At 46.5% G+C, this 15,308-nt stretch overlaps 1 protein-coding gene across 1 annotated transcript in view; it reads left to right on the top strand.

Annotated features, from left to right (window-relative positions):
- LOC119444630 (endothelin-converting enzyme-like 1) overlaps nt 1-15,308 on the top strand; it is a 145,956-nt gene that overhangs the window by 124,472 nt on the left and 6,176 nt on the right. The window contains exon 6 of the mRNA XM_049664674.1: nt 14,809-14,982. Within this exon, the coding sequence (XP_049520631.1) occupies nt 14,809-14,982 (174 nt within the window). The remainder of the gene's footprint in view (nt 1-14,808; nt 14,983-15,308) is intronic.

Genomic DNA, 15,308 nt, shown 5'->3' with positions numbered 1-15,308 from the left:
GCGCAATGGCGCCGGCGCATCCCTCAATATGTGGACAGCAAAATATCTGTTGTCGCAAGGGATTGTGGAACCAACCGGAAGTTGGTTCAAGACCACGACGCCGTCTATGCCACCGTCACTTCATGCCCATGCTTCACGCGCTTTATTTGTTATATACTGCGGAACTTTGGTGAAAAACTACGATGCAAGCACCGCTGGGCAGTTCCAAAACGTAGGTGTGAGCTATCGCTCCTTCGTACTTATGTTGGCGCCCTTAGACTCGTCTATTTTTAGGTGGCAGGCATTTCATGACCTAACGTGTTTGTGCCGCGCCATATAGTCATACAACGTTTATCTAGCGCAAACGTTTGTCAAGCGCAAATAAACGTTCGTTAGCTTAAGAAGTAGTTTTTAATAAGTGGTAAGTCAACCTAATAAGTGGCTGTTTCTAACGCTTCCCATAAAAAACGGTGCAGTCGATCGCTTCGTCCGCTGTTTTGTCTGCAGCGGTGCCCAGCGCGCGCGCCATGTCGTCGGCTGCTGTGCTTCGCAGTCTCCCGTTTTTTTCTCAAGAGACGCATGTCGTGTATAACTGCAGAGAGAAAGCACTGGTTTAAGTATCTGAAAAATGCAGGAATTATTTTGAGGTTACCTCTCCTCCCTGTTTCTTGCAGCCTCGGTTGCCTTTTCGTTGTGCCGGAATGAAGACGGCGCATAATCAATGGGCTGAAGATGCTTGCTGGGTTCACCTGTCGTGAAAAGTCGTGAGTCAAAGCTCTTATGGCACACCTTGCCACTAGGGCGTCTTTAGGTACAAGCTTTCAAGATGCCAGGCACTAAAAGACCAAGACTATCTCGCTCTTTTACATGCCAGAACTATCAGATCATGAGGCATGCTGTAGTGGGGGCTCCGGGTTAACTTTGTCCACCTGAAGTTCTTTGTACCTTTAGGAGAATGTGCCATACATTACAAGAGAAATTCGTGTTTCCAAAATAAAATTAGAACAGCAAAAGAAAGAGAAGTGGGCTCAACGATAATATTGCCCCTCGCTCCACGGTTTTGCGAAGACTATATGAATCATCTATGGCCTGGCTGCGCTACGATAGTAAACCTATTCTTGAGCTTATTAGTTTGGTCGCAAATATATTACTGTAAAGAACATTACTGTACTGTAGAGTTTTGCGGCCATTGTGTCAAAAAAACTGGAAGATCTTCATCGAGGACGACGCCACCTGGGCCAATAGTAAGACCCTGGCACGAGACACCCATGCCTACCACCTGTTGCGGACTTGCCCAAGCCTGTGGCCCATCCGGGTGCCCTCGCTCTGGCCTCCGCACCGATCGGCTTGCTGACTTCAGCAAGAGGAGTCAAGGTGACTGTCATTACAGAGCTTTACTAGACTTCCTGCAATATGCTGAGTGTACACTCCTAATTAAAAATTGTTGCTTTTTGCTTCGTCGTAAGGCAGCCTTGCTCAAAAAAGAAGACAGCGTTTATCCGCCTACTGAGGGTTGTTGTTGTTGTTGTAGCCTATCACGCCTGTGGCTCCTACCCACGGAGGGGGATTGGCCAGAAATGGGTGGATTATTCCAAATTAATATGGAGGATACATTTCCGAATATCTATGAAATTAGTATTGAACAGCGTAGAGTTATATGTTAAAGTAAATCAAGAAAGTCATATCGAATGAGTAATCAGTAATTTGAAAGTACAAAAAAAGGATAGAATTTAGCAGGGTATTCGTTTGGAGTCTGTAAGGAACGTTTGGACGGCGAAGCAAGCATCCCTGTGGCTGAATCCCAAAGTGGACGCCCCGAGCGAAAGAATATTAGGTTCTGTTAAGTCCAGGCCAAGCCTTCGAAAAGGTATTTCCAACAATCGTTTTCTTGCCGCAGTAAAGCGGCGACAAGATAAAAGAAAGTGGTGTATCGTCTCTTCCTCATTACAAAACGGGCAGAGGGGGGAGGGAACCAAACCCGACCTGTCTAAGTAGAAATTTAGGGAGGGTATACGGCAACGTAATTTGGTGAGAGAGACCTCAAGCATCTTTGTGTTACAGGATTCGCTACGCCAGGGAAATATCAGGTGCTTATAATCTGGAGAAGCAGTCAGAACTGGGTTTGATAAGGCTTTTCTAATTGATCGCATCCGAAATCTAGCCGCCGTGATGTGTGCAGGCACTGGTAGAATGGGAAGAACAGGGCCGGAAAGTGAGGTCTTTGCCAGTGAATCGGCAGTTTCATTAAAAAACAACCCTTTATGACCAGGTACCCAAATCAAATGAACACATTGCACATGGGCAGGAACTAGCAAGTAAAATAGTTTTAGCATAGGTGAATCATTAGTGGCGGTAAGGGAAGAGCAAACAGAAAGAGAGTCAGTAAGGATAGCAGCTGTTGTAGTCGTTTGGTCTAATTTACGTAAAGCTAGGATTACTGCTAAAAACTCGGCCAGAAAAATAGGCACAAAATCGGGCAATCTTAAAGAAAAAGACCAGTCGAGTGCAGGACAAAATATCCCAATGCCAGTCTTTTCCTCGCTCTGTGATGCATCTGTTGCAATGTTAATATTTGTTCCTAGGGAGCTTAGGTGGTCTTGTAACATGGCGTTTAAGATGCTGTAAGGTAGTAGTTTTGCGTGTTTTGGGAAAATATCGTCGAACCTGATATCCAGGTAATTTGAATGAGTATTGTTAGGAAGCACATCGCGAATTTGCACATTTAGTGGTTCAAGTAATTTTTGCACAAATATAATCTGTGGTGTATCAAACCTGGGCCAATGAACCGGAAAAAATAATTGTGGATCGGAGATGAAAATTATTTGAGGACGGCTTAATGGTGATTCATATAGTCGTAAGAAAGTCTGAACGGTCAGAAGGTGAAATCGGCATATAATAGGTGGGATTCTCGCTTCCAGATATAATACGGCATTTGCAACGTATTTTGGAAGGCCTAAGCACAGACGTAGCGCCTCTCGCTCTAATAAAACTAGCGGTCGAAGCTTGTATGACGGAACACCTGAGAATAAAACACAGCCAAATTCTAATACTGGACGAACGTACATTTTATATACCATCAAAAGGGATTTTCTTCGCATACCTGTTCTTCGATTGCTTAACTTGCGCAAAATGACCATTGTACGAGCTCCTTTTGCTGCAAGATATTCAACATGCGGCCGCCAGTTAAGATTTCCGTTATAGATAACTCCAAGGTACTTCAGTGACTGTACTTGTGGGATATCTTCGAGATGATAGTTAAGCGATATGTATACTGGGTCTTTAACGGGAAAAACAAGGATAGCACACTTATTAGCATTCAGGTTTAAGTGTAAGCTATCCAGCCAGCCTTCCAGTTTCTTTAGATAGGACTGCAAAATTTCGTAAAGGGAGTATAGGTCACTAGCCATACCAAAAAAGGCAATGTCGTCAGCATAAACGTAGGTACTGACACCTGGGTGAACGGGGATTCCGCTCAGTAAAATATTAAATAATATTGGTGAAAGTACCGATCCCTGAGGCACACCTCTTGTTTGCTTGTGTTTACCAGATGAATAGCCGCTTCGAAAACAAAAGAATTCCCTGTCTTTCAAAAATTCATGCACCCGTGCTACAATATATCCTGGAAAGTCATGGCCCTGTAACCGATTTGTTAAAATTGCATGTTCAATGCTGTCATAGGCTTTACATATATCTAAAGTAACTAACGCCGCATATTGTTTTTTCTGTCTGGCGATGTTAATGCGACTTTCAAGGTCTACATGCGCGTGCCATATTGAATAGCCAGATCTAAATCCAATTTGACAAGGACTCAACAATTGATTTTCATCAATAAACTTCATTATATGCCCGTGAAGCACTTTTTCAATAAGTTTTGCTATGTTTGATGTCAACGCAATTGGTCTGATGTTGTCGATAGTATACCCTGCCCCTTGCTTTTTAAGTAACGGAATAATTTTGGCGATCTTCCATTCATGTGGAATCCATGCATTGCTAATAGAGTAATTTAGCAACTTCAGAAGCTCACGTGGGGCTTCTTGGAAGAAAATTTTTAACATTGAATTTGTTATTCCATCCGGGCCAGGCGCTGTAGTTGGTAACCGTAACATGACCCGCGCTAGTTCCGAATAGGATATCTCTTTGTAGTCCGAGAATGTAGGAGTAAGAACAGAAATTTGAAGACGCGTTGTGAACCGGCTCTCCAATCCTTTAGCCAATAGGTCTAAGGACTCCTGCATTTCCTGTGCGGTATAGACAATTGAGTCTACATTAACGCTCAGTGGGAGTCTGTTTCTAGATCGAAGGAAATAAAATAAAGCACGTTTGTTTTTGGATTCAGGTATTCAGGATTTTGGATTGAGGGTATGCGAGCCATGTTTTGAGGCAACAACAACAACAACATACCATCTGGGCACGCGATCGTGTGTGATCTCGTGCGACAAAGAAGAAGTGACCTCCAGCTGGCCGGTGCGTAGCCTTCCGAGCAGCGCAACCAACGAACGAGAATTCAAGAAGGTGAGAGCACACGCTCCTCTCTTGACCAGTAGTGTCTTTTAGGATGCATTAGCAATCCTTTTGCTAGCTCTTGCGAGTGCGTGCGTGAGGATGTCTCTTACTGGGGACTAGAGGTGCCCGCGCTACCAGTCGCAACAGAACGCTGCTCCAGCTTCGCCAATTCTGGCGCAGGCTACCAGGACCGCTTTAATGTAAGGATTGCTTCCACTCAGTTCAGTTACTTTCTTATCATCCACCGTTCATGGCAGGCTCAGAGCATAGGCGAAGCGCTGCTCGGACCACTGATAAATAAAAAGTATCATTGGCATAGAATAGTCGCAAAAAAGTTTCTTGCCCTAGAGAGACAGCACAAGTATGACGTTGGTAATTTTAAAACGAATTAACGCGTCTGCAGATACCGCACTGCTTAACTTCCATTTCCACTCCATCTTCTGTAGTCCTTTCCGTAGCTTCCTCAGCTGAACGAAGTTCTCTTCAAAGAATCACTTTGAAAACTTTGCCTCAATATGCAAGCGTATCTTGCAACCATTTTTTTAACAATAATTATTTTTCACGGGATACAATTCATGGGCTTCCCATACCTTTTCTGTAATAATAACTCGCTGCTTGCTTGGTTACTTCGTTAATTTGTCGTTGAATGGTTAGAATTGTTGAACTCTCTGAGAATATTGGTCTGATGAATTGTCATATATTTTTCTGATGATTGCGGCTGCAACACCACCAGTGTCTCGTTAAAGCACTGTCTATGGCTCTGTGAAGCTGTAAAGAGATGGATATTACCTTGGGTTTCTCCGCTATTATTGGAGGATATGATAAATAAATGACTACATTGAGTTTCTTTCTTTCCCTGCTGAAAAAACAAACATATACCCTAGCCAGGTGAAAGAACTGAAAGTCGACCAAGTCGGTCGTCATTCGTCTTCAAAAATTTTTCAGCGCAAGAAGAAACAAGCACAACATAAAAACACACACGGACAGCGCACGTTTTTCGAACATGTGGCGCGCTTTATCCACAATCGTATGTGATGATATTCAATCCTGTATGATAAAAACTTGCTCTTCTCGTATAAATCCTTATGAACGTAGAGGATCGGATCAGGTGGCATGCGAGCAACTTTTATTAATGTTTGCTAGTCGTCACCTGCCTCATCGTTTGTAAGAAAACCTTACTATCAGTGTCGCCGAAATAAAGGTGTTTGTATGTCTTGTCGAGTTTTGTGCCACGCGTTCGTTGTGGCACCATTTGTAGGCTCTTTCACTTTATTCCCATTCTCTAGGCGTTTCGTGTGGTTGTCGTCGAGCTTCCACGAGCGCCTCTCGTTTGAGCTTACATGTTTCGCAGGATGTCGCACGCGGTGGCCGAGGAAGAAGCAGCGCTTTGCCCGGCGCCAGCTGGGGAGCCGCGAAGCAAGCCGTCTACCTTCTCAGAACACGTGTCAGCCGCCATCGGTGCCCGCTCGTACATCTGGACTTTTACAGCCATCGCCGGCATCCTGGTCGTCTCTTCCATGATGGCGACGTCGGCGAGGCGCGACGTCGGTGGCGCCGCCCCGCAGTTGGCGGCGCACGCGCACCGGGCATCGGCGGGCGACGCCGACGTCCGCCTCGCGGCGCCGCTTTCGCCCACCAGTGGGCGCCAGAGCGGCGGCGTGGGGCAGCCGATGTGAGTGGCCCACATTTTCCCCATTAACTTCACAAGTGATCTCAGTGGGCGCCTTAGACGCCCAGCATGTCCCAGCCACAGTGACGCATATCGCGTTTGAGTAGATGTTAGTTCATTATTTATCACAGTGTGATCAATTTATTGATTGGAAATTACATCATTGTGCCACAGAACGTAAGACCACACGAGACACACAAGCCAACGTGAAAAAATTCAAACGACACCAATAAGCATGTAGGAAACGAATAATTAGGCAGCGTGTAGAAGAAGGGCATACGGCGACGCGAAGAATAGCACCCGGCGCCGCACTTCAACTATCTCTTGCAAATGACACGTCGAGAGCCGGGGGGGGGGGGGGGGGGGTGCTTTTCCGGACACTATGAAATTCCGTCATTTTGTCGAGTTCACCATCTTGTCATCTCTGATAGGCTCACAGAGTGGCCACGCCCTCTGATTGGCTCGGACTGCCAACGTGGTCGAACTTGACATTGTGACTGAGACGAGATCGTTCAGCATGGTACACCGGCACCCGTGCCGACATTACTCTGTTGATGAGGTGCGCGAACTGTCTTCCACTATGGACGGGAACTCTGGGTTGGGTACGTATTTTCAGTTCATTTGTTTCCCCGCCAACTTCGTCTGATGGCACCACAGACGTCGTGTTTTTGTTAGCCTGTGGAGGAATAACTTGCTATAAAGAAACACTGGCGTTGTGCGGCTGTTTCGGATATCACAACAGTTTCAACATACCAACAGTTGATTTTGTACCACATAATGTCACCCACGCTAGTTATTGACAATTGTCACAGCACTGCTAACGTTGCTGCAGACGCGACGGTAGATTTGTGCAGCGACTTGAACACCGCTATTTCGGGAGCTTTTTATCGATGGTTATTTTTGCTGCGCACGATAGCATCCACATCAGTGCGACATAACGACTGAATGGAGCCGTTAGTGAACTTATGAAAAAGCAAAGTGGCTGTCGCAACGTAGGTAATGCTGGGCACGCTCCTTGCTTAGACTCGCGCCATCGACGGTGTTCCTATTGGACATTTGGAGTCGTTGCTCTTCGCTAGAAGGAGGTTCTAACTCGCCAAGTTGGCGAGCTGCTCCTTCGAAACTACCCGTGCTGTTCGCGATTAGCTACACTCGCGCAGACATGCAAAAACAGAATGCACAAGAGCGCTGGCTGATGTAAGCCAGGCTCTATCTATGCCTTCGTCTCTAAACTCAATGACTGAGCTCCGCTGCAGGCTTTTTACAGCTAACATCGGCATCTTTTCGGGATAGACTTCTTTACGATGCACACAACAAAACTTTTTATCTGACATCACTGCCTGCTGTGTTCTCCGAAATCTGTACAGAGGCACCACCACTATCGGAGTCTGCGTGGCGTGCCAACCCATAGAGTTTCCTACGAAATTCCCAGAGTAATCTGTGGCCGTAGTACCTATACGGGAGCTATAAGTATGGTGGTTCCGCTAGCATATGGGAATGCTGAGCCGTATGTGGATTTGGCTAAACTTCATCCTTGTGGCTTCAAACGCCTTTGTTACTTTACAAATTGGTCACTTTAGACAACATGTATTGCGTTATGGGTGCAACAATTCACTGTAATTACCCACGCAATGCACAGAAAGAATAATTAGCTTTTTGTGTTTAGAAAAATTTGAGTGCTTGTCAATTTAGGAAGATAAAGCGCAACAGACAACTCCACAAAAACGTTGAAAGCAACAATCGCGATGACTGAACAAAATCATTAAATACCCATGATTTCCTTGGTAGCTCTCTTCACACCAGCGACTGAGAATATTTTCACAGCTGCGATCGCGACCTGCCTATCGCCACACCACAACGACGTGCAATCGCTGCCGTTCACGTCTGCTCGCACAACCACGGCCACGTGACATGACCATCGGAATATACTGACGTCATGTTCCTGCGCCGCTGATTGGTTCAGCAGCTTTGCGGTCAGTGAGCAACTCCATGAGAGTGGTCGCTTTTCGAAAAAAGTGACCATTTGCGAGAGCCATTTTGCGACCAGCTTCACCTAAATTTCTTTAGGAAACTCCATGCGTCTAACCACTGCAGAAATTACAAAGCACAAATGTCACTGGTTAGCTGAATGGTTGACGCGTAGGGCTTGCAGCTCGACATCGCCGCCAGGGCAACTCACGACGACGACACGAAACTGGATTCACGTGTACGTCTGATGGGATCTCTGAAATAACTTTAATCCGTAGAAATATATTCATTGAACAAACTGTGCAACGCAATAACACTAGAAAGTGCAATAACAACAAAAGTTGAGTACAGGAGCTGATTTTAATAAATGCGCACGCACGTTCCTGTTTCTCAGGACCACGACCCTAAAAATTGCTAAAAACATACAAAAAAAAAAAGAAATTGTAGAGGTGTGCTGTATAGAAAAGTCAGAGATAAGTACGTCGTCCCGGCGTCATAGCCTATCTAAACAGAAGATATAATTTCCGAATGAGCACTTGTAGCCGCAGTGCCTATACATTGCGCATGTCTATCAAAACGGATCGTTCTCTCGTCGTTTTCGACATAGCTATAAATGACTGGCGTATTTTTTTTTCGTGAAGTCATGTACACATTTCCTGTACTCATCCCTTCACACTTCCTTAACGTATCTTCAACATAAACCAACTAGCCCAAATCAAATTGACGAGACGATGTCGACGGCGTAGCAGCAAGTACAGGCCAACAGATTCAGCAAACCATGTTTCTAGCTTCTATTTGCTGCTGGACAGAGAAAATTTGGCAGCGGCTAAGCCATGCTTGATTTATGTGACTCACCAGCGACGACAGCTCATTCGATAACAATGTTTTACCGCGGTGTGTTGCCTTAGGTAACCCTTTCGCGTTTGTGTGCCCCGGATTGTTTTATCTGTCTTATCTATACGATTAAACCTTAGTGGCTTTTGTCATTTCATGACATCACTTCATTGGAATAACTAATGAAAGGCTGTTGTACAGCGCAGTTTCGTACAAAATTATCTAATATTAATCTGGCGCCATTGTGTAAGGAAGCATCGGACTAATGCGTAGTACACAGTGTTGCCTAAACTTGGTTCTTATGGCTTCAAACGATTACCTGGCTAGTAAATTCACCAATTTGAACAAATTATTGCCTTATAAATGCGAGAACTTGCAATGATTATTCATATATGCAGGTGCTTATTGCCTTCGAGTGCTAGAGAAATCGATTGTTCGGAAATTTAAAAAAACAAAGCGTAGTAAATAACGCGACAAGGACGTCACAAAACACGAGAACAAATAGATTAGACGAAGCCATTCGTTCGCCCTTTTCTTTCCCATGGTACCAAAACAGTCGAGCGTGGTAGTGCTTCCTGGTAATTATAAAGCAGGTAAGGCCCATGGCGGGCTCTACCAATTCCTCCTAGAAAGCTTTTCGAAAAGCTGTCTAGGAGTTGTTGGCTCTACACGGTCTCGTTAGGGCCGGCGCTCACCAATGCAAGGCACTCGAACCGCAGGAACTCGGGGCACGCCGGGTCTCTCGTGCGTCCCGGCGCTGGACGCGTTCGTAAGGGGACAGCGCGGCGATCGCCTCTGTCAGCCGAGGACCGCCAGCTGAACGCTGCCGGCGCGGAGACAGGCGAGCCCGAGTACATTCGCCAGGTGGACGGCTGCCGTTCGACCGTGTGCCGCTGGCAGGGCGAGTACTTGGGGGGCAAGCTGGACGAGACGGTCGACCCGTGCATGGACTTCTACAGCTACGCGTGTCCCAGCCGCTGGTTCCATCAGGACACCCTCACCGCCATGCCCTACAGACTCTACGCGGCGGGACAGCTCATGTGAGTGCAGTGGTAATTGGCGCCATTCGGCGCGTACTGCGTCCATCTCACAGAACGATGTCCATGCCGGCGTGATTTCATCGAGTTTTTAGATGCGTGCATCAAGTATGCCTTAGGGGTGTGCGAATTTGAGTCGAGCACGAATCGAATAGTTCCAGAAGCGAATCGAATCGAATATCGAATACTCTTAGAATATTTTTCTAATACTGAACAGCTGTTTGCACCATTATTCCGAACAATGTTCATATCATAGTATTAATAACATTACCAAGTTTCTGTCATAACTTTGGAAGTTAGGAAGATCTTATTTATTTATAGCACAAAATGGACCATTAGGAACAAATGCGATATCTAGTTGTCGCATACACGTGACTCTTCGGAGAGTGCAAATGAACGCGGTTTACCCGGTGAGGTCAGGCGTGCTGAACAACGAAGCCTGCTAACTACTAAACTTTCTCTCCATCTGTGGCCGCGCGGATAAAATATATTGTACTTTGCACCAATTTTATGCACCAATTTAAAATATTCGATACGCTATTCGAAATTTGGGAATATTCGTGCATACCTATTTAAAAACCCTACATGTGGACGATGCTTATGGTGGCGCTCTCGCACCACCCGATCGGTTTTGCCAGAAAGCTATCAGAACCTCCAAGCATTTAAAAAAAAGATGCAACGACTAATGGGCATTTGCCACGTCCTCGACTTCACGGGTGCAAAAGCGGAATAAAAATATTAGGTTTTAGGAAAACAAGGTGCAAGATCAGGCTTGCTAGTGCTTTTTTTCTTTTCTTTCTTTCGTTCTTTGTGTGTTCGATTGTTTTTGATTACTTTAGCGCACAACAGAAGAGGCAGGATGCAAAAGACTTAAGAGGTATGCAAGCGCTTGCTTGACACGAATCAAACAGACTATGAACGCAAGGAAAGCACAAGGGAAATGAAGTTTTCTGTTAAATGAAATGTAGCATGTATAAGGAAAAGGGAAACATAAGCTAAGGAGAAGACAACTTTCCGCTGGTAAGGCGCAGAACCCACACCTACCGCATTACACGTGTGGAACTCTAGCATTCACTTAAGTGGCAGCAATTCTGTCCGTCGCAATAGATGTATTATCCGGCCTACTGGGGCGGTCGCCTACCATTTGAGCTAAGACGCTAGCTGATCGCAGAGCGAGGCTGAATCGATCGACAATTCTAAGCACAGGGACGCTACCTATGGTAAACCAACGCCTCCTAAAGGTAAACCATTTCTGCTGAAGTCCGCAAGACGGACGCATCCGCAGCAGATTCTGGAACTGATTAGCCAGGGTGTACGTGGCGTTGTAGGGGCTGTGCCGTGTAGATAACTGAAAGTTCACTTCCATGCTGGTCGCGAACGTGACACTCAGGTACCGCCTGGAAAACATGTTCCACGAGTTCCACCAAGCAGATGCGAGCGCGGACGCGAGCAGCCGCAACGCCAGCTTCATGTCGCGCGCCTCGGACTTCTTCCTGCGCTGCGTCTCAAAGGAGCGGAGCCGAGGACCGTGGCCGGACCTCGAGGACCTCTTCCGTCACTATGGTCTCGAGGTGCGTTCGTAACTGGTACGCACTTCTCGGAATTAAATGCTTCCTCGGCAGGCTTGGATATTGTTAATAGATGTTCCTGGTGAACAGATCATCATCACTGCCGAGAACATAATCGTCATCCTATTTATGCCGACTGCAGGGCGGAGGCCTAAACCAGCGATCTCAAATTATACTCCTGTCTTGTGTTAGCTGACTGGCACCATCTTGTGCCTGCTGCAAATTTCATGATTTAATCACACCACCTACTTCTCGACCGTCCTCGACTGCGCTCCCTTTCTATTGGCCCACCTCTGTAGCTATTCTAGGCCACTAGTTATCTGCCCAATTCAATTCATTCGTCGGCTACCCCGCTTTGCTAATCTACACCACCATCGATCGTCCTGACCCTTAACGTCGCGCTTGTCATTTTTCGTTCGATTTACCGTCAGTGTTTCGCCTGTATTTCTTAGTTCGTGCGTAGATTACACACCGATCATGGCATCTGCAAGTTGGTCGAGTTGCGATGAATAGGACTTGCGACATAGAGCTGAGATGGTTGCGCCTCTCGGCTGCCTGCACTGGATTGTGAACATGTCGGTATATTCGATTTGTTGTCCGGTATTGCCCAGGACTTTCGAGGGGCTGCTTTCGGTCGGTGAGATTTGGCGTACGCGTCGTCTCGGGCAGTCCAGCACGACAAATCGTCAGGACTGGCCAAGACCCGGGTCGTTGCCGATCAGCAACGACTACTGATACCAGAGATGCCTAAAACGTGATTGACTCTGTATGAATGGAGTGTAATTTCAAACACAAGAAATAATGACCGATGAGAAAAGGAGTGATTAAAATCGACAAAATGTGAGTTTATGATGTCCCAAGTGCACCATGCAGCTAACGCGCGTAGCAAGATTAAAAAAAAAAGAAAAGGCAAAGTATTTTGAGAGGGCTAAATCAACGGCATTTTCTTACTAAGCTAGTAAAGAAGGTTCCACTACCTTTGTGCTCCCATAAATTGACTACATAGTACTGATTAACGTTTTATTGTATTAATCGTATATCTACTATGCCATTCCATGCTTTCTAGTACACATTTTAAATCACCGCTTTCCGTTTCTTGTGACGCATGGTCCTTTGCGGAGTTTTTCATTTCTCGTGCTCAAAGGAAAGCTCGTAAAATGCTTAAAAGCCATAGTGGTATGCCGATTAGTCGTCAGAGAAACTTTTATTTTAAATGCGGAAAACAATTTAAAGGGATGTTTTCAGGTGTGCTCTATAAATCCTGTGTTGAAATTGTGGCCTTAACACTAATGATTTATAATTTGGTTACAACAGCATCACTATTAACATTTTCCATAAAAAGGCAAAAATACTGCCGCCTTCTATTGGGGGTTGCTAAAAGCGTACTTTGTTTCATTCGCACGCAAGGCTTCCCTTAAAACAATAAAGGGTCTGCGTGATTTTTGTCCCTTTGAACCTGCGACTGATGTTAGTTAAGGTGAACGTCGACATGTATTTGGCTGTGGCTGTGAAATGACTTTTGTCTCGGCCCAGCGCTACCCGTACGAAGCATCGCACGAGGGTACGTCGTCGCTCCTTGTGCCCAACCTGACCCGCGTTGCGGGGATGCTGGACCGGGAGCTCGGCTTGGCGGCCATCTTCCGACCATCGCTGACCGCTGCGCGTCGCCGCAGACAAGCCAAGAGCGTGGTGCTCTTCCTGGATCCGCCTGAGTCGACGCCTTCCCTTCGCCTCCAAGGCGTCCTGGGCAAGCCCGACAAGGACTCACTGCTGCAGAAGATCCTCGCCGGCTTCGCTCTGGTCAAGGCGCCGCCTCGAAAACTGGAGGAAGAAGCTACGCAGGTGTGCTCTCGGAGATTTGCTTACATTCACTTGCTTGCATGTTGCGTTTTATTATTTCTCTTTCTTTTCTTACGCAACGTGGTAAAAAAGAGAAACGGCAGATATACGTACGCGTGATCAAATTCACAACAAGAAAATGACGATTAGGAGGAGATTTTTAGACTCACACCTATTTTCTAGCTACGCGCCCATGCATAAGTGATTGCAAATGCATGCATTCGGTAGTGTCACCAATTCGGTGCACAGTTCGGCGGCTGTGTGGTTTTCACGGTTATGAAATTTCCTGAACTGTGGTCAAACTAAATTTTCAATCGACAGAATTAACTGACGACAGAATGAACTAACTCTGGAGGGGAGGGTCTTACGCAGATATACACCACCTGTTGGGGCGTGATGTTCTTTCAGGTGCTGGCGATCGACCACGAACTCTCTGCCATCATTCAAGCGGGCAGCGTCGCGTCTTCTCCGGAACACTCGACGGTGGCCACTACCGGCACTGGTCCCGTTCGCCATGCCGCTCTTATCAACGTTAGCACACTAGCCAGCGATTACGGCAACAGGGCATGGTCGTGGAATGAGTACGCACGCATTCTGCTGGGCGACGTCGTCTTAGGGAAGAATGCCTCAAAGGAGCCACGCGTTCTTGTTCAGGTAACACAGCTCCACTGCATTTGCGATCAGCTTAAGGAAATTTCGTTTGCGTGAACTTTTCCTTGGTTTTTTACGCTTTGCCGCACGCAAGTGGGCGCAATACATGTGGTCGCTCCAGGCGCTGCAGATGTCGTAGCATCGCGCATCAAATATAAATTATTTTTCTCGCTTACGACACGTTAGCTTCGTTCCCTGTAACACAGATGTACCGCAATGTATTTGATTTTACGCGTTTGTATGGTGCCATATATGTTCAAAAATGCTTTAGCACAAAAATTTAAGCTAGGAAGAAATTGTTACTTTTTCTTTTTGAGAGCTTGGAAATTTCCATTCCTGATATTCGTAGGCCTTTTGTCCATTCGATTGAAAAAATACGCTAGTGTACGCATATACTCATCAATTTGGGACATAAGGTTGAAGTTAGACCACTCTTCCGCCATGCCGTGCGCCATGACTTTTAGCATCCGAAGTTCTAGCACTGACCCGTATAGTGACGTATAAATTGACCACTGTGCTTCAAAAAACCCGCCAACTGAGCCGTGGAAAAAGAGCACTCTGAACAATTAGCCGCAGTCAGAACAGCTAAGAACTTTATTGCCGCTGCTGATCTCCGGCTGTTCAAACCAATTCACCACGGCACTCCGTCGAGCACCTATAATATTTAGTTTTGTTTGGGAAATAGGGCTGTAAACATAAAGAGTTTTAGATGAATGTTTTAGGTTGGGAGCCGTGCTTGCCGCGGGGTCCCTTTACGCAGGTCGACAGCCCCGAACAACTGGGACAACTGTCGGCGCTGCTCGTCAACCACGAGGCGACCGCGATGCTCAACTACGTGGCCTTCTCACTGGCCGTCTTTTTGTCGCCTGCTTTGCCGCACGGTGGAACTGCGCAGGAGCTGCTCACTCTGAGCCACGGGGAGCACGTGCCTCAGGTAAGAGTTGCTCTCCACCGTGGCAAGCCTTTAGTCCGCTTGTCGGGTACGGAAGAACTAAGGTGCGCGAATCTGCGGGCGTTACAGCTTTGGCCACCTTCCAGAATTGCAAGTTCTAGGTTAGCCGGACCTGCACATACAGCGATGTAACTCAATAACGTTAAAATTCATCAGCGGCTTTGAGTAGCATCTTTATAATGCTATTTATTATGACATAAGCTGACGTGACGTGACGCGGGAAGCGTTGGGCACCGACACTCGCCTTCGATGTTAACTGCTATATGTGCGAAACAACAGTGGTGCATGCAGAGTGCTCTGGGCCGCTC

This window comes from Dermacentor silvarum, chromosome 3, assembly GCF_013339745.2.
Source record: "Dermacentor silvarum isolate Dsil-2018 chromosome 3, BIME_Dsil_1.4, whole genome shotgun sequence".
Classification (NCBI taxonomy): Eukaryota; Metazoa; Arthropoda; class Arachnida; order Ixodida; family Ixodidae; genus Dermacentor; species Dermacentor silvarum.
Note: the sequence above shows the minus strand (reverse complement) of the source record. Positions and strands in the feature narration are given on the sequence as shown.